We start from the raw sequence: 20008 nt of genomic DNA, 5'->3' as shown, positions 1-20008 counted from the left end.
TCTCTAGGCATCTATACCATTCCAGTGGCAGCCATCTCGGAAAACAGCTCTGATGCCTGCCTTGGAATCCAATCCAGTTTGCACATGCTAGTGTAGACACATCGCTACATGCCATCAAGAGCCCTGATGGATTTACTGCCTCATTATGTGCAAACTGGGGATCACATTACTTCCCTGCCTTTTGCTTTGACATTTACGTGGCAGCTGGAAACCCTTATCCTTTGACAATGCTTTATTCCATTGACAGTATCTCTTAAATACACAGTATACTAGTCATATTCCTCATTCATGTGCCCCCAGTTTAATCCATGCCCCAGTGCCTCAGTGACGCCTGCTTCAAGGATAATGTACTGCAGAAGGGGCTCTCCGGGTATTTTAAATAACAAGTCTGAAGCATCAGAGATATGGAGGTTTGAAAAACTGCCAAAGTAAGACCCTTCACAAGAACTTTTCGTAACTTCTTTATGGTGCGTTTGGTGTTATTGTATGGTCATATGGGGCTCTTCTGAATAGCACTACAAATAGGAATTTATGTACTTGGTATTTTTTAATATTGGACTTAGCAACAAGCAAGACACCTACCGGAGGCTGAGAAATCAGTGCATACTAAATGCCAAGGCCCATTCTTCTTGTTTCCGTGGCAGGTACCACACTGCCCTTGCTGTGAGGCCCCTGCTCTCCTGTTCGTGGTGCCCCCAGGGATGTGCCGAGTGTGGGTGCCACAAGAACAGCACAGGAGGGACCCCAAGGGAAAGCGGCACGCTTGGCCGTGTTCTAATACCAGAATACTCAGTGCACGTCCTCCCGCTGTTCCCCGCCAACAGTTTTCTCCTCTGATCAATAAAATCAAGCACCTTTAAATGCGATTTTATGAATATGAAATATTGCTCATACATAATGAACACAGAGTTGCTTTGTGGTTGTGTTGTTTTTAATTTGAGAATTAATCCACTTTGAGTTGAGAGATGCTTTCTTCCAAAGGGTGGCTGGCTAGAAAGTCAAGGACCCAGAGACCTCACCTTGTGAATGGTAGTAAAGGGCATTCTGGATATGACTGCTCACCTCCGTACAAATAAAAGTATCTGATTTTGAAATAATACTTATTATGTAGAAACTTTAAAAAGAAAGCAACACTCATAATCTCTCACTGTCTAGCGTCTACCAGTAATGCTTTGTTGTATACAGTATTTTTTTTCCCTCTCATTGTAGGAGGTGTGTGTGCCCATTTGGGCTTTTTCTAAACATTTGGGATCCAATTGTGGGCATTTGAAATCACTGTTATTTTAGTGTTAACTTCTGCATCTGAGAAACAGAACCATTAACACTTTAATGGGAGACCTTGGCCACTCATTTCCATGAAGTTCTTCCTAGTTTTCATTTCATTAGCATTTTGTACTTAAACAGTAAAAAAAGATATTTTAAAAGAAGTTGTGGGAGGCGGAGCCAGGATGGCGGCGTGAGTAGAGCAGTGGAAATCTCCTCCCAAAAACACATAGAGCTATGAAAATATACCAAAGAAAAATCTTCCTAAAATAGACACCACAGGGCATAGGACAACATCCAGATCACATCCACACCTGCAAGAACCCAGCGCCTTGCGAAGGGGGTAAGATACAAGCCCGGCCCGGCGGGACCCGAGCGCCCCTCCCCCCGGCTCCCGGCGGGTGGAAAGAAACCGGTGCGGTTTTTTTTTTTGGCGAGTGCTTTTTGGAAGCCTTAAAGGGACGGGCCCCCGTTGCTAGGGAGGCAGGGTGGCGGGACGGGTGAGCGGGTGCCTGGGACCGGCGCCTGAGGACAAAGAATATCCCACGTTTTTCCCTGCAGGACCGGGGGGGCGGGTGCCTAAGACCGGCACTTGAGGACAGAGGAAATTGCGCGTTTTTCCCCTATTTTTTTTTTCTCTTTTTTGCGAGTGCTTTTTGGAAGCCTAAAAGGGACAGGGACCCCGGTGCTAGGGAGGCAGGGCGGCGGGACTGGTGAGCGGGTGCCTGAGACCAGCGCCTGAGGACAAAGAATATCGAGCGTTCCTTCCCTGCGGGACCGGTGGGTGGGTGCTTTTTGGAAGCCTTGAAAGGCCAGGGACCCTGGTAGTAGGGAGACAGGGCAGTAGGACCAGTGAGCGGGTGCCTGGGACTGGCAACTGAGGACAAAAAAAAAAAAAAAAAAAAAAAATCGCGTGTTTTTTCCTTTTTTTTTTCCTTTCTGTTCCCTCTCTCATTGTTGCTGTTGTTGTTTTGGTTTGGAGAGTGCTTTTTGGAAGTCTTAAAGGGGCAGGACAGGTCACTTAGACCAGAGGCAGGGAATCTGGGGATCTCTGGGCACTCTAACCCCCTGGGCAGCAGGGAGCACAGAGGCCCCTTACGGAGATAAATAGCCTCCCGGCCACTCCCCCTCCAACGGGGCTCCACCGTTTTGGAGGAACAGCCCCAGCCAGGCCAAGCCCACAGCAACAGCGGAGATAAACCCCAAAGCACCTGGGCAGGAAGCAGAAGCCCTGTCTGCGCACAGCTGCCCATCACAAGCCACTAGAGGTCGCTATTCTTCCAGGAAAAGGCCACAAACCAACAAGAAGGGAAGCTCTTCCAGCGGTCACTTGTACCAGCTCTGCAAACTATCTCTATCACCATGAAAAGGCAAAACTACAGGCAGACAAAGATCACAGAGACAACACCTGAGAGAAAGACAGACCTAACTAGTCCTCCTGAAAAAGAATTCAAAATAAAAATCATGAACATGCTGACAGAGATGCAGAGAAAAATGCAAGAGCAATGGGATGAGATGCAGAGAAAAATGCAAGAGCAATGGAATGAGATGCAGAGAAAAATGCAAGAGCAGTGGGATGAAGTCCGGAAGGAGATCACAGATGTCAGGAAGGAGATCACAGAAGTGAAACAATCCCTGGAAGGATTTATAAGCAGAATGGATAAGATGCAAGAGGCCATTGAAGGAATAGAAGCCAGAGAACAGGAACGTATAGAAGCTGACATAGAGAGAGATAAAAGGATCTCCAGGAATGAAACAACACTAAGAGAAATATGTGACCAATACAAAAGGAATAATATTTGTATTATAGGGATACCAGAAGAGGAAGAAAGAGGAAAAGGGATAGAAAGTCTCTTTGAAGAAATAATTGTTGAAAACTTCCCCAAACTGGGGGAGGAAATAATCGAACAGACCATGAAATTACACAGAACTCCCAACAGAAAGGATCCAAGTAGGACAACACCAAGACACATAGTAATTAAAATGGCAAGGATCAATAACAAGAAAAGAGTTTTAAAGGCAGCTAGAGAGAAAAAGGTCACCTATAAAGGAAAACCCATCAGGCTAACATCAGACTTCTCGACAGAAACCCTACAGGCCAGAAGAGAATGGCATGATATACTTAATACAATGAAACAGAAGGGCCTTGAACCAAGGATACTGTATCCAGCACGACTATCATTTAAATATGATGGCAGGATTAAACAATTCCCAGACAAGCAAAAGCTGAGGGAATTTGCTTCCCACAAACCACCTCTACAGGGCATCCTACAGGGACTGCTCTAGATGGGAGCACCCCTAAAAAGAGCACAGAACAAAATACACAACATATGAAGAATGGAGGAGGAGGAATAAGAAGGGAGAGAAGAAAAGAATCTCCAGACAGTGTATATAACAGCTCAATAAGCGAGCTAAGTTAGGCAGTAAGATACTAAAGAAGCTAACCTTGAACCTTTGGTAACCACGAATCTAAAGCCTGCAATGGCAATAAGTACATATCTCTCAATAGTCACCCTAAATGTAAATGGACTTAATGCACCAATCAAAAGACATAGAGTAATAGAATGGATAAAAAAGCAAGACCCATCTATATGCTGCTTACAAGAAACTCACCTTAAACCCAAAGATAAGCATAGACTAAAAGTCAAGGGATGGAAAAACATATTTCAGGCAAACAACAGTGAGAAGAAAGCAGGGGTTGCAGTACTAATATCAGACAAAATAGACTTCAAAACAAAGAAAGTAACAAGAGATAAAGAAGGATTCTACATAATGATAAAGGGCTCAGTCCAACAAGAGGATATAACCATTCTAAATATATATGCACCCAATACAGGAGCACCAGCATATGTGAAGCAAACACTAACAGAACTAAAGAGGGAAATAGACTGCAATGCATTCATTGTAGGAGACTTCAACACACCACTCACCCTGAAGGATAGATCCACCAGACAGAAAATAAGTAAAGACACACAGGCACTGAACAACACACTAGAACAGATGGACCTAATAGACATCTATAGAACTCTACATCCAAAAGCAACAGGATATACATTCTTTTCAAGTGCACATGGAACATTCTCCAGAATAGACCACATACTAGCTCACAAAAAGAGCCTCAGTAAATTCCAAAATATTGAAATTCTACCAACCAATTTTTCAGACCACAAAGGTATGAAAGTAGAAATAAATTCTACAAAGAAAACAAAAAGGCTCACAAACACATGGAGGCTTAACAACATGCTACTAAATAATCAATGGATCAATGAACAAATCAAAATAGAGATCAAGGAATATATAGAAACAAATGACAACAACAACACTAAGCCCCAACTTCTGTGGGATGCAGCGAAAGCAGTCTTAAGAGGAAAGTATATAGCAATCCAGGCACACTTGAAGAAGGAAGAACAATCCCAAATGAATAGTCTAACATCACAATTATTAAAACTGGAAAAAGAAGAACAAATGAGGCCTAAAGTCAGCAGAAGGAGGGACATAATAAAGATCAGAGAAGAAATAAACAAAATTGAGAAGAATAAAACAATAGCAAAAATCAACGAAACCAAGAGCTGGTTCTTTGAGAAAATAAACAAAATAGATAAGCCTCTAGCCCAACTTATTAAGAGAAAAAGAGAGTCAACACAAATCAACATAATCAGAAATGAGAATAGAAAAATCACCACAGAAATACAAAGAATTATTAAAGACTACTATGAAAACCTATATGCCAACAAGCTGGAAAACCTAGAAGAAATGGACAACTTCCTAGAAAAATACAACCTCCCAAGACTGACCAAGGAAGAAACACAAAAGTTAAACAAACCAATTACAAGCAAAGAAATTGAAACAGTAATCAAAAAACTACCCAAGAACAAAACCCCAGGGCCGGACGGATTTACCTCAGAATTTTATCAGACACACAGTGAAGACATAATACCCATTCTCCTTAAAGTGTTCCACAAAATAGAAGAAGAGGGAATACTCCCAAACTCATTCTATGAGGCCAACATCACCCTAATACCAAAACCAGGCAAAGACCCCACCAAAAAAGAAAATTACAGACCAATATCCCTGATGAATGTAGATGCAAAAATACTCAAAAAAATATTAGCAAACAGAATTCAACAGTATATCAAAAGGATCATACACCATGACCAAGTGGGGTTCATCCCAGGGATGCAAGGATGGTACAACATTCGAAAATCCATCAACATCATCCACCACATCAACAAAAAGAAAGACAAAAACCACATGATCATCTCCATAGATGCTGAAAAAGCATTTGACAAAATTCAACATCCATTCATGATAAAAACTCTCAGCAAAATGGGAATAGAGGGCAAGTACCTCAACATAATAAAGGCCATATATGATAAACCCACAGCCAGCATTATACTGAACAGCGAGAAGCTGAAAGCATTTCCTCTGAGATTGGGAACCAGACAGGGATGCCCACTCTCCCCACTGTTATTTAACATAGTACTGGAGGTCCTAGCCATGGCAATCAGACAAAACAAAGAAATACAAGGAATCCAGATTGGTAAAGAAGAAGTTAAACTGTCACTATTTGCAGATGATATGATACTGTACATAAAAAACCCTAAAGACTCCACTCCAAAACTACTAGAACTGATATCGGAATATAGCAAAGTTGCAGGATACAAAATTAACACACAGAAATCTGTAGCTTTCCTATACACTAACAACGAATCAATAGAAAGAGAAATCAGGAAAACAATTCCATTCACCATTCCATCAAAAAGAATAAAGTACCTAGGAATAAACCTAATGAAAGAAGTGAAAGACTTATACTCTGAAAACTACAAGTCACTCTTAAGAGAAATTAAAGGGGACACTAATAAATGGAAACTCATCCCATGCTCATGGCTAGGAAGAATTAATATCGTCAAAATGGCCATCCTGCCCAAAGCAATATACCGATTTGATGCAATCCCTCTCAAATTACCAGCAACATTCTTCAATGAATTGGAACAAATAATTCAAAAATTCATATAGAAACACCAAAGACCCCGAATAGCCAAAGCAATCCTGAAAAAGAAGAATAAAGTAGGGGGGATCTCACTCCCCAACTTCAAGCTCTACTACAAAGCCATAGTAATCAAGACAATTTGGTACTGGCACAAGAACAGAGCCACAGACCAGTGGAACAGATTAGAGACCCCAGAAATTAACCCAAACATATATGGTCAATTAATATTTGATAAAGGAGCCATGGACATACAATGGCAAAATGACAGTCTCTTCAACAGATGGTGCTGGCAAAACTGGACAGCTACATGTAGGAGAATGAAACTGGACCATTGTCTAACCCCATATACAAAGGTAAACTCAAAATTGATCAAAGACCTGAATGTAAGTCATGAAACCATTAAACTCTTGGAATGTAGGAGAATGAAACTGGACCATTGTCTAACCCCATATACAAAGGTAAACTCAAAATGGATCAAAGACCTGAATGTAAGTCATGAAACCATTAAACTCTTGGAAAAAAACATAGGCAAAAACCTCTTAGACATAAACATGAGTGATCTCTTCTTGAACATATCTCCCCGGGCAAGGTAAACAACAGCAAAAATGAGCAAGTGGGACTACATTAAACTGAAAAGCTTCTGTACAGCAAAAGACACCATCAATAGAACAAAAAGGAACCCTACAGTATGGGAGAATATATTTGAAAATGACAGATCCGATAAAGGCTTGACGTCCAGAATATATAAAGAGCTCACCGTCTCAACAAACAAAAAACAAATAACCCAATTAAAAAATGGGCAGAGGAACTGAACAGACAGTTCTCCAAAAGAGAAATACAGATGGCCAAGAGACACATGAAAAGATGCTCCACATCACTAATTATCAGAGAAATGCAAATTAAAACTACAATGAGGTATCACCTCACACCAGTAAGGATAGCTGCCATCCAAAAGACAAACAACAACAAATGTTGGCGAGGCTGTGGAGAAAGGGGAACCCTCCTACACTGCTGGTGGGAATGTAAATTAGCTCAACCATTGTGGAAAGCAGTTTGGAGGTTCATCAAAATGCTCAAAACAGACCTACCATTTGACCCAGGAATTCCACTCCTAGGAATTTACCCTAAGAAGGCAGCAATCAAGTTTGAGAAAGACAGATGCACCCCTATGTTTATCGCAGCACTATTTACAATAGCCAAGAATTGGAAGCAACCTAAATGTCCATCGGTAGATGAATGGATAAAGAAGATGTGGTATATATACACAATGGAATACTACTCAGCCTTAAGAAGTGGAAAAATCCAACCATTTGCAGCAACATGGATGGAGCTGGAGAGTATTATGCTCAGTGAAATAAGCCAAGTGGAGAAAGAGAAATACCAAATGATTTCACTCATCTGAGGAGTATAAGAACAAAGGAAAAACTGAAGGAACAAAACAGCAGCGGAATTACAGAACCCAAAAATGGACTAACAGGTACCAAAGGGAAAGGAACTGCGGAGGATGGGTGGGCAGGGAGGGATAAGGTGGGGGAAGAAGAAGGGGGCTATTAAGATTAGCATGCATGGAGGGGAGGGAGAAAGGGGAAGGTGGGCTGCACAACCAGAGAGGACAAGTAGGGATTCTACAACATTTTGCTAAGCTCATGGACAGTAACAGTAATGTGGTTGTTAGGGGGGACCTGATATAGGGGAAAGCATAGTAAACATAGTAATCTTCATGTAAGTGTAGATTAAAGATTAAAAAAAAAAGAAAGAAAGGAAGAAAAGGGGGATTACTCCTTGATAGGATAAAACTATTGGTAAATCAAAGATCAACGCATGCTTTAAATATCCTTAATGTTGAGCACTTAAAGGGTGTCAGATGATCAGCTATGGAGGTACTCTTTTCTGATAATATTCCTTTCTCTTAATAAAAAAAAAAAAGGCAATCCCTGTGTGCTGACCTCCAATGAGTTCTGCACAGTGGTATAGAGGGCATGTCAAAGTGTGGGCAAAGGGTCTGTTTGTTTCTATGCAGAAGATCAAGGCCTAGCTTGGATACCCAGAAAATGAACTAAGATACGATATGAGGAGCTTCCGGCATCAGCACTCTCTGGAGGACTCGTGCCGGGGGATGATCATCAAAAAGCCTCCACAGGGATCCGGGCGATGCTGCGGTCATGGCTGCGTCCACCCCACCGTTTCCTGGACTTGCCATTGGAATGAGGAGGGAGATGTCTAGGCTGGCATGTGCATACAGTGAGACAATGAATGTGACCGGATCTGTACTGTTGGAACTCAACCAGGAGTTGGGAGGGGTGCAAGGTGTAGCACTCCAAAATCTCATGACTATAGACTATCTATGGTTAAAAGGACATATGGGAGGTGAACAGATCCCAGAAATGGGCTGCTTTAATTTGTCTGATTTCTCTCAGACTGTTCAAGTACAGTTGGACAATATCCATCATATCATAGACAAATTCTCACAAATGCCTAGGGTGCCTGAATGGTTTTCTTGGCTTCACTGGAGATGGATGGTAATTATAGATTTGCTTTGTTTATGTCACCGTATTCCTATTATGTTAATATGTGTGTACAAATTAGTTAGTAGTTTAAAACCTATACATACTTAAGATACTCTACAAGAAGATATGTCAAAGAAATAATCAATCCTCCCATGTTTTCTTCCATATGCTACCTCTATAGCTTTTCTTCTTCCTAATTACAACCCTTAAATAGAATTTGTGCCTCATATCGAAGTTACCGAGTATCATAATTCCTCCAGGTGGTAAAGATTCCTCGAGACATGTGCTGGGCATAGAAGCCACAGGGCATAAATCTGCAAAGAAGTAAAAAGCTAACCTTTTCAAACAATATGGCTTCTCTCTCACTTACCAACTTTACATTTCCCTGTATGGCCCCGGAAGATGACTGGTTAGCCAGAGACGGGTAAGATTCCTCAAGGGAGGAACAACCTAAGACAGGCACAGTCGCAGGGGGGCCATCAGGTGAGAAATTGGGGATCAACAGAGGTGAGGCTCAGAACCTCATCCCCCCTGCTTTGAGAGAAATCTTCTGCATCCGTGGATGGTTTATTGCCCTTGTCTAGCTTGGATTAACACATAGTCTACAGGCACACACCTGATCATCTACAATTGCTCTCCTACAACACTAAACTATGTTTTCTACCTTTATCTTGCATCTACCTACCACTTCAGCATTTTATTAAAAATAAAAAAAATAATAATAATAAAGGGAGAAATGTGGGATCAACATATAAATCAAGTATAAAAATCAAATGAATATTCATATTTGACCTGATTGTTTATAGTTCATAATGCGTGATCAAAACCGAAAGTTTCTGTGATGAATGCCCTTGTACTGTTCACCAAGTGAGAATTTATTCAATATGTAAGAATTCGTTCACCATGTAAGAACTTGTTTGTTATGCTTCAGAAGATTGGAGACTGACGAGAATTGGGCTTGAGATGGATTAATGATTGTACATTGAGCGTTGACCCCCCTATACTGAATTTTATTGTTGTTAACAACCATTTGATCAATAAATATGAGAGATGCCCTCTCAAAAAAAAAAAAAGAAGTTGCTATTTTATTGGTATTTTATAAGCTTGACAGCATACACTTACCTTTTTTCTTTTTTGGAAAAAACTGAGATGTATTTTACATATAAGATTCACCCTTTCTAGTGTATCTTTTACAAATTTGACAAACACATAGAGTCATGTAGCCACCACTATGATCAAGTCAGAGGCCAGCCCCCCAAATTCCCTTGTACTCCTTAACCGTCAAACCCCCATCCCCTGCCCTTGGTCACCACTGACTTTTTCCTGTCCCCATAATTTTGCCTTTTCCTGAATGTTACATAAACGGAGTCATACTTTTACATGTGCTCATGTGCTATTTTAAATAGTCCTCAATTGTTGCATATGTTTGTTAGCCATTTTTATATTTATTGTTTTTGAATTCTGCTACTTTAAGAAATTGTTAATGTGTTGCCTCCTAAGGAACCATGCCGATAGTTCAGGCAAGTAATCAGTTTACAGGATGGAATTACAGAATCTCAGTGTTAGAAGGAATCTTCACAGTCATCTAAGTCTAGTACTCATGAAGTGTATCTTCAGTGCAGTGGCCACTGAACCTCATAACACGAGCTTGAATTACGTGCAGGAGCATCACCTCCCCTTTAGGATAATCTTCACTCCCACTGGCAGCAGGCTCGACCAGGTGATCTGCCAGCCCCTTTAGGATAATCTTCACTCCCACTGGCGGCAGGCTCGACCAGGTGATCTGCCAGCCAATAGGATGTTACTGAAAGTCTTGTGAGCCACTTCTGAGCCAAAGCTTTAAGAGCCAATGTGGTTCTGCCATTCTCTCTTTGCTTTGCCATGAGAAAGGCCTGTCCCGGGAAGGGGCTGCTTCTTCAGCCTGGATCCCAGAATGAAGGTGTAGAGCAGAGCCACTGCTGACCTACAGTCAACGTGTATTATGGGATACAGAAAGAAATAAACCTTTGTTGTGCCCCAGAGAGATTTTGTGTTGGTTTGTTAGAGTAGCACAACCTAGTGAAAGCTGCAGACACACACACCCTGTCTATCAGGCTGTTCAATGTGTCTTCATTGAGGATCTGTGTGATTAACTTTTCTTAGCACCTAGGACTCAATCTGGGACACTTCCCCCAGATATTGTACAGCAAAGTCCCCCATGTTCTTTGGGTCTCTGACCAGTGGGGACAATGCTGCTGCTGACCCTGTATACAATATGTCCATATATCTCAGCCCCATCCCTGCCACCTTCATCCTATCTGTCTCCCAAATCAGGATCACAGTCTAGTATGCCAGAAAAGCCCAATAAGTACTTGTTGAGTAAATGAACAAAGTAAGAAACAAAAATGAAAATAAATAAGGTGAAGCTGGTATGATTCATTTTACTATCAGATAATTAAAACTATGTAATGTGATGCATCTCCCCTTTGACTGGTCCTCCAGTTCCAAACCTTTGTCTAGCTTTCTTCCTTTTCTAATAAACAGCTTTTACTCTTTTGTGCTTCTTATGTTATAAGCTGCTTGAATCCTTGGGATGCATGCAAATACATATCCATGAAAAACACAGCATCATTGCACTGTCTCAGGTATGTTCGTCTCTGCCAGATCGGGCCCCTCGGCACAGGCAGGAGCAGCACAGAATGCCCTCCAGTGTCCCCCTTTTCTGCTTGCTCTTCCAGTCTGACTTCTTGTCCCATCAGATTCCTAACCTTCACGTCAACAACAACCAAAATTGTTCATGAAGCTCTGTAGACTCCACGCCTCCCATGCCTTCTTCTTTACACCAAATGTTCCCTTTAATTCTCTTCACTTGACTAACTCCTACCAATTCTAAAAAATCCATCCATCCATCCATCCATCCATCCATCCATCCATCCATCCATCCATCCATCCATCCATCCATCCATCCATCCATCCATCTACTCATCCAGTCTTGAACACCTCTTATGAGCCTGACACAATGCCAGTTCTTGGGTCACCTCACTGAACCAAAGAGAGAAGTCTATTTTAGGGCTTACGTTCTAGAGGCAGAGCCAGACACAAACGATACCTACTATAAATGCATTGTATGCAGATAGCTTTCTCTATAGCATCAGGCCCAGTGTCAGGATACTGCCTCCACTGCCCTACATGGCTAGAGTAGGCATGACCCAGAGGGTTTAAAAAGAAAGAAAGAGAAAACATTTTTGAGGTCTTAAGACTACATAGAAGGCAGTAAATATTATGGACAAAGGAAATAAAGGAAAGCAGCAGGTAAGGGTGAATAGGAGTATTGTGGAGCGAGGAGGAAAGTAGTCTGATCTTTTCTGGGGTAAGAGTGTTTCAGGCAAAGGAAACAGCCTTCACAAAGGCCCTGGGGTAGGAATATGTTTAGAGAACACAGAGGCCAGAGTGCCCTCCCCCTGAGGCTGAATGAATTGAAAGTGAAGAGTGTGTGAGTGAGAAAGCAAAATAAATCAGACTGAAGGTGTATGTCTTGGAAAAAACTTTGGCACCACAACTGACTGAAAGCAAAAAGGTCAGAAGCATTCTCGATTTCTGAGAGAATGGGATTCCCAATGAAGCTACAAATCCTTTAACTATTAGAAACTTAAAGCAACTCTTCTGCCAAACATGGACTGAGGAAATCCCCAAAGAGAGATATATTCCTCCACATTCTCTGCAGAGGAAGCCAGGGAGGATAACACAGGGAAGAATCTCCCGGGAATGTAGTCAAAGGCCATGGGGAGGTCTGGCCAAGGGTGGTCCCCAAGGGATGCTCAGTGGAGGAAGCTCTCCCTCCCCCAGGAGAGGGGACCTTCGTGAGGTCTGCCTCCTGGGACACTGGAATGGCTGTGGGTAAACAAACTGTGGCACAGCCTTTTGATGGAACACTGATTGAGACAGAGAAGAAAGGGACTTCTGGCATCCACCAACAACATGGGTGAATCTTAAAGACATTACGCTGAGTGCAAAAAAGGCGGACAGGAAAGAATAGATGTAATGAATCCATTTACATGAAGTTCTAGAAAAGACAAAACTAATCAATAGTGACAGAAAGCAGATCAGGGTTGCCCTGTTGGAGGGAGGGGATTGGCTACAAAGGGACATAAGGGAGACTTTGGGGGAGCAGGAAATGTTTTCTGAATTGATTGTGGTGCATGGAGGTTGTGTGGGTATATACAATTATCAAAACTCAGTGAGCTGAGCAATTGTGGACCATTTTATTGTGTATAACAGATACCCTCACTAAAACAACAGCAGAACAAACAAAAAAAGAGACGTAATGTCACTTGCTCATGAAAATTCCTAACCCTAAACTATTCCCACATTCTTTATCCTGTACAGACTTTAATTTGGAGAGTCAGAGGAAACTCGCTCAGCTTTCCTGCTGGTGCTAAGGGTGGGGAAAATCATCCTTGGCCTTGATTTTCAGCTAGCCTGGAACCTAATAGCTTTTCCGTGTTCAGGTTAAGCAGCACTCTCTAATGTATTTTTGATCATTAATTTAAACGTTATGCTTGATTTAACTGGAATGTTCACACTTTGATGTAAATCTCTTATGTCGCACATTTCTACTCTCCATTTATGTTGCCCACAGTGATTAGTGGGCCATCTCAGCCTGTGCAATGAGAACAAGTCCCTAACCTGAATCCCCTGTCCTAGATGTTGACCCACCTCTGCTGTCCCATTAACCCCTTGGCTGTTTGTTGTCACCTGTATTGAGGCTATATTTATCTACATTTTATGCCTAAATCTGTACAAAGCAAAAAATCCAACACAGTTGCATGGACTCTATAATGGGGACTTTATTTTGTCACATCAAATAATCAGCTAGTTCGTGCACAAGGACAGCTGCAAATTACATTTTTAGCACAGCTGTCTGTGTTTCCAAATTGTAACACGGAAGACACTGACTTTTAAAGGAGTTAATACAGAGCAATCTTATTCTTTCTTTGAGGTTTGTGGTCATTATCTGTCTTGTTTCTCACATGTGGGTTTGCTCTGCTGGCAGTCACCTGAAACCAGGTCCCTGTGTGTACAGGACAGATCAAGAACGCAGGCATGGGGTGACTGAGGGTAGTGATGGGGGGCGGTGCCTGGAAGCAGAAGGGGCCCTCAGAGGTAAAAGAGAGGAGGACATAGAACCCCCCACTTCCTGCAGGGACCCACAGTGCTGAGAAGAAGGTCACATCTAGGTCTTATCTGAGTTTAGAGCATTTCTGCGCTTGGATCCTAGCCAGAACTTCCACAACTTCCCTTAAAATATTCAGAACTTAGACCCCCACCTTTGACGTCTCCAATTCAGACTTGCCTCAGTCTCAGTCCATGCCCAAAGGAGGTTCTACTGGTCCATATTGTGGCCCCAGTGGACAGGCCAGTATACAGCCTGCTGTGCCCCTGCCTCCTCTACTGACGAGGTAGGCCCTAGTATGTTTCTTAAGCATGCTGCCCATGCTTCATCCCATATCATCCTGGCCTCCTCCTCCCACCCACATTACAGCGGACTGGACAGAAGTGGGCAGTTCAACACAGGGCCGTCAATCTCTAGTCTGGTCAGCCATCTATGAGGTAGCTTAGAATGGAAAGTCTCAGACCAACAAGAATTTGAGTGCTGGAGAGTTTGAATTTTAGATAATGTGGGGAAATGGGTAAAAATAGAGCAGTAGAGGGCTCCTGAAGGTACGTAAGTTGGGAAGGTGCATGTACTCCAGGGTGACAAGATGGAGCATGAGTGAACCAAAGTTATGGGTTAGCCAGAAGCCAACCAGCGCCATAGAGAAGAGTCATGAGGAGGAGCAGGAGAGTGAAGACATGGGTGATCAGTCGCCCTGGGAGGGGGCAGAAGGCCCCGCCTGCTGAGGAGGGGAAGGACCCAGTCTGCAGTCCCACTGTTCACTGGACTCCCCAATCCCCAAATTGCACTCCGGGATCCCTGAGGCTGGACTGAGGGGATCCTATACCTAGGCTGCTGCAAGAATTTGAATTTCATACTCCCATCTATGTCCTTACAAGAAGACCCCATCATTGATGAGACAATTTTGCATGGAAGATTCTGAGGAGAAAGAGAAAACAATCCCTAGGCCATGCAGATGGATTTTCTGCAGGACAATATGGTCTCCTTCTCAGCGATGCAAAGATTTTGCTGGATAAATCTCAGAGCAGGTGCTTCAATAATGCTTCAATTATGTAAGAGAAAGCCTCTTGGTCTTGGGGACCTGAACACCCTAAGAGAAGCAAAACTGTTTCCAAATAAGTTACTCCTTTTGGCCATCATCCTCAGGTGGAGGCTTGAGGTGGTGGGAGAGCAGGAGAATGAAGGAAGGCACTTACCCCAGTCTGACAGCCCCCACCTCCCTACCATACTCAGAATCCAGGGGATGCTGCTGGAGATGGTGGGAGAGTTGCTAAGTGAATTTTGAAAAAGCTCCCTAGACCAAGTTTTCTTCAACTTGAATGTGCCCAGAAATCTCACAAATATCTGAAGATTGCAGATTTCCTTTCACTGTGTCTGGGCAGGTGAAAGTCTGCATTTCTAACAAGCTGCCTAAAATGCTGATGCCGCTGGTCTGGGGACCATGCTCAGAGGAGGAGATTGTGATGGGACCCTTGTTGCCTGAGCAGTGACGAGTCACTCTGCCTCACATCATGTCATTAGTGCTCCTTAAAATACATGCATGAATCATGGCCTCTGAGACTCTCAGAGCCATTTCATGTCATCTGATAGGGAATGTAAATGAACCAGCTCTCAATCCCTTTAGTAAAGAGGAAGATACTTAAAAATTCATCCCTAAATTTCAAACCATTAAGATACTGACGTCAGTAATTTTTTTCTCAGCAAATTTGTAGCTTTTTAGCTAGAAGAATGGACAGGTTGGAGGGGCTGGGCAGAAAGATTGGAGAATCATCAGGGAATTCCAGCTGGTAGACTTGTTTCATGAATAAAACTTTAATGATCCACAGTGAGGAAAAGGGGAAGCATCCAGAGCTAGGCACATCGTTGGGAAACAGGCCCTACTTCAGATTAGGGGTGTAACACTTCAATGCCTCTCCCTCACACCAACCAATCAAATCTGCTTTATAAAAGGAGGAGGTGCAGTGTCTGTTGTAGGTGGGCAGACTTACTGGTTGTTTCAAAAATCTCTTAAAAGCCTTCAGCTGAGGTTACTGTGCTCATGTCTAGGGGCAGGCCATCAGGGGAGGTCAGAGCATTCCACACTGTTGACCTCATAAACGTAGGTAAGGACTCCTCTTGAGGTATGACAGCCCATTTACAAGATCACTGCCCTTGAAAGAGGATAAAACTCAAGGACATCTAGGTCTGGTTCAATCTCAAAGTAAAACAGGACCCCTGACCATGATTTTCCGGATTGCCAGCCATCCACCCACCACCCTGAGCCCACCACCTTTTGTGATAAAACCTGGGAAGCTACACAAGCCAGAAACACTGCCTAGGCATTGTCAAAGCTCTAGTCATTTCCCTAAAGGTGGTGAGATCATCTTTGGGTCAGCTGCTGGCCCTTCAGGTAGTGAACACTGACCTTGGCACCTCGAAGATATGAGACAATTCTCTGATTACTGGTCTCAGTGCCCTGGGGGACAAACTCTTTCTGGTCTGCCTGGGACTTTTCTGGTGTCAAAAGTAAATGTCCCAGTCACCAGCAAAGCAGGACGGTCGGCCACTTTTCAGACTAGTGAGGTCTGGGTGGTCCTGACTAGTGAGTAATGTGGGAAGATATGAAAGGAACAGAAGAGGCCCAAGGAAACGGGAAGATGGAATTTCCCTGGATCCTTACAGTGATTTAGGAATTGGGATTTATTCATAAGGATATTAAAGAAAAAGGTGTTTGAGGAGGGGCTTGAGAGTTAAGACTAATTAGGAAGCTTGTCTTATAACTGGCTGACTTGCAGCTGGGAGGGGTTTTATTTTAATGACCTCACTACCCCTCTTCCAACATAATTGAAATGAGAAAGGGACACATGATACTTTGTGCTTGTGTGGTAGATGAGAGCTTGACCATCAACTCCAATACACTTCTGAAGATGAGGCCAATGGGAAATCATGTAACCCATGGCCTTAAAATCACAGGTACTAAAATCCTAATACCAAACCAAACCTTACTAGTGATAGGACAAGTCTGGTTTTTGGAGCTCTGACTTTGGCGTCCATTTTAACCAAGCAGGATTAATTCATGACCTAGGAGCTCTGCGAGCTTATGTTTGTTTATAATATTCAATGTTCCCATAAGCGCAAATGTTCCAAATGGAAGGCTGCATTTTGGTAATGCCCATTTCTTCATTAACATTTCATCATCCACCTACATTAAGAAGCCTCTGCCCACACTCTGTTGCCTGTGCTTTCACCTTGTTCATTCCTGCCTTATTTGCTTACTCTTGAGAGCCTGGCTTCCCAGGCACTGTCAAATTTAAAACAAGCAAACTTTGCACATTAGTGTGTCCTGGGCATGCATGATTTATAAATGGCAGGTTTCTTGGCACAATTTAATGGTATAAGAGAGATTTTGTTTTAAACATTAAAGTGAACATCAAGAAGTGGCAATGATGGGTGGGATATTAGAGCAAATAGTGTATAAAGAAGTTTGGGTCAGGAGTTAACCAGTTCTTACTTGGTCTATTTCTTAATCTGTGGACTGATGCTCTGACCGATTCAATAGGTCATTAAGAGCTCTGACATTCGACCAACCCCAAAAGTGTTTTCAATTGCTATTCTGATAAGTCAACCAAAGTCTCACTCTGGAAAAAAAAGAAATTTTAACTGCTAACATTTGCCTCAATAGAGAAAACCAACATCTTGGATCAGTCCAAACACAAATTTGTTTTCTAAAGAGGTTAGTCATCCTAATCATATTCAGGCCATTCTCCACCATAAAATTCTTCCTCTAACAGAGTCTTTTGTAAATTAATCTATCAATCAGTGTTAGCAAGCCTTTTAAAGAAAAGTCAAAACTTTCATGGTCTCAGGAGAACTACCAGTTCTGAGTAAGATCAGAGTCCCACTCTTGTTATATAATGCCCATGTAATATAAAGGCTCAGGAAATGAGTCTTTTTTGTCATCACAAAATATGACCTCAAATAATATAATTTCTGTTTAATAATTATAACTAAAAATAATAATTAAATTTATTCCAAATGATACCTTATATTTGAGATGCTTCAACCACATCACACACAAATAAACAATATCTCAACTTTCTTCACAGAAGCAAAATTGAAGAGCTCATAAGATTACATCCTACGTCCTCCAGCAACACCACAGTCATTTTACATGTAGGTTTTTGATGCACTGTGCAATGATTGCTCATAAACGCTTCCAGAAGACCTTGAAAGTTCCAAATCAATGTTAGAAAATGAGGATTGATAAAACCTTTGGCTTGAGTAAGCTCAAGGATTCACAGACAACCTGGAACTTTGCTTCCTACACAAGCCTTCCATATTCCTTGTGGTGGAAGCAACTCCGAGCCACCGTCACCATTTAGGACACTTATCCATTTCAGAGAACACTAGCCAGTAGACAGAGCCCTACGTGACACACAGACACAATGGGTTACCTTGTAGGTTTTGCAATGGCAGGGTCATAATGCCTCCGGCTGCAGCTGCTGCTACCAGCCCTTGGATGTTGGTGAGATTCGCGGTAGGCAGTGTGAGAACCAGCCCCTGCTGCCCTCCTAGCTGTCCGGCCATGTTGAAGGGGATGAGGATAGGCTGGTTGAGGGCTGGCGTGCCTCCTGGCATCACGCCTGCAACAGTGGATGCTAACTGCTGGGCTGTCAGAAGTGGCTACAAGGAAACAGATAATCCTAGTTCACTTTCCAGAGAAATCATTGGCCTTCAGAGCATTTTTTTCTGCTGTAGCAGGGGCAGAAAGTTCCTGAACAAGTAGCAAAGAAACATGCTCTATTTGAGAAAAAGAAGATGGACCAGAAAAATAATAATAATTATAATAATAATAACTGAAATCACACTTTATTTCTTTGGAAAATTTCATTTGGTTTGATTCCCTCTTGAGGGGCTCAAATACCTTTAAAAGTAATACCTTACACTTAAAAGGTTTCATCAAATGAATTTTCATTTGGTTATACCCTTACATATGAAACTGTCTGCTAATTTATTCTGTGTTAGCTTACTGGGATCAATAGATTTTTTTTTTTTGGTTCAGAAGTAGCAATAAAATGTTGTTTTCATTTATTGAACTAGCAAAAATAATGTAAAAGATTTATACCATGCTGGTAGGTTTGCAGTGACACCATATGCAGATTTAGGACATGTACACTATCATAAGCCATTTAGAAATTTATATTAAGAGCTGCAAAAATATTCACCCCCTTTTGACTCAGAATATACTCCTGGGATATAACATGAAGATATAATTCATAAATAAAAAAAGGAAATGCATGAAAATATTCATTAGATTTTAAAATATGTAAACTTTGAAAAATGGTTTGTTACAAACAAAGAAAACCGAAATAGATTTTATAGTCCTTGATCCAGGACTTCCATTGCCATACCCTTACAGGAGCCCTGGGAAATGTAACCCCTTCACCATTTTTCTAAAGGGCCCAATACAAAACTTTTACTGAGGGATTTCAATTTTTTTTGTTTTCAAAGCAGCATGGGTCTACAAAGTAAAGGTAATTAAATACAGGCATAGGACAAAGCCCAATATGTAAGAGCCAGGCCCTATTTTAATGTTGCTGCATGTGCCTTTGCCTTACTCAGGTATCCTACCAATGAGATACAGAGAAGTTGGGGACCTGCCCAAAGTCCCGTATCTAGTGGGGGAGGGGGACTCAAGTCCAGTCAGGCTGCCCCAGAACCCACTGTCACCCCTTTCTCGCCACACCCTCTCAACATACAGGACAGACATAGAGAAGTTGACTTCTCCATTTGAGGCCCAGGGGGAGGAGGGCTGTCCACTCCCTGCAGTCATGCCTCCACGCCCCTTCCAGGGAGCCCTCTGGAGAAGCCCTGGGGTTCCATGCAGTCTAATTTTAGACCACTGCCCCAGACCCCATGGGCCTCGCTCTTATTGTACTTGCTGGACTTTACTAAAGGCCTGCAACATAACTGCCTCTCTTTAAAAAGGAAAATAATATAGTTTCTCTAAAGCACAAAATAGACATTTTTTAGGAAAAAGTACAAAATTATAAACTGGTCCTCAGATTGCTGGTGCACTGTCACGGTGGATAGTAATCTCATGATAAGAGAGAG

The 20008-nt window shown here is 42.3% G+C and overlaps 1 protein-coding gene across 3 annotated transcripts in view; it reads right to left on the bottom strand.

Moving 5' to 3' along the window:
- Positions 1–20008, bottom strand: part of POU6F2 (POU class 6 homeobox 2) — a 505007-nt gene that overhangs the window by 232315 nt on the left and 252684 nt on the right. For all 3 annotated transcript variants that reach the window (XM_037010901.2, XM_037010900.2, XM_037010902.2), the window contains exon 4: positions 18349–18577. In XM_037010901.2, the coding sequence (XP_036866796.1) occupies positions 18349–18577 (229 nt within the window). The remainder of the gene's footprint in view (positions 1–18348; positions 18578–20008) is intronic.

The sequence above is a fragment of the Manis javanica genome, chromosome 6 (assembly GCF_040802235.1).
Source record: "Manis javanica isolate MJ-LG chromosome 6, MJ_LKY, whole genome shotgun sequence".
NCBI lineage: Eukaryota > Metazoa > Chordata > Mammalia > Pholidota > Manidae > Manis > Manis javanica.
The sequence above is the reverse complement of the archived record's forward strand: the minus strand, read 5'-3'. Positions and strand labels throughout refer to the sequence as shown.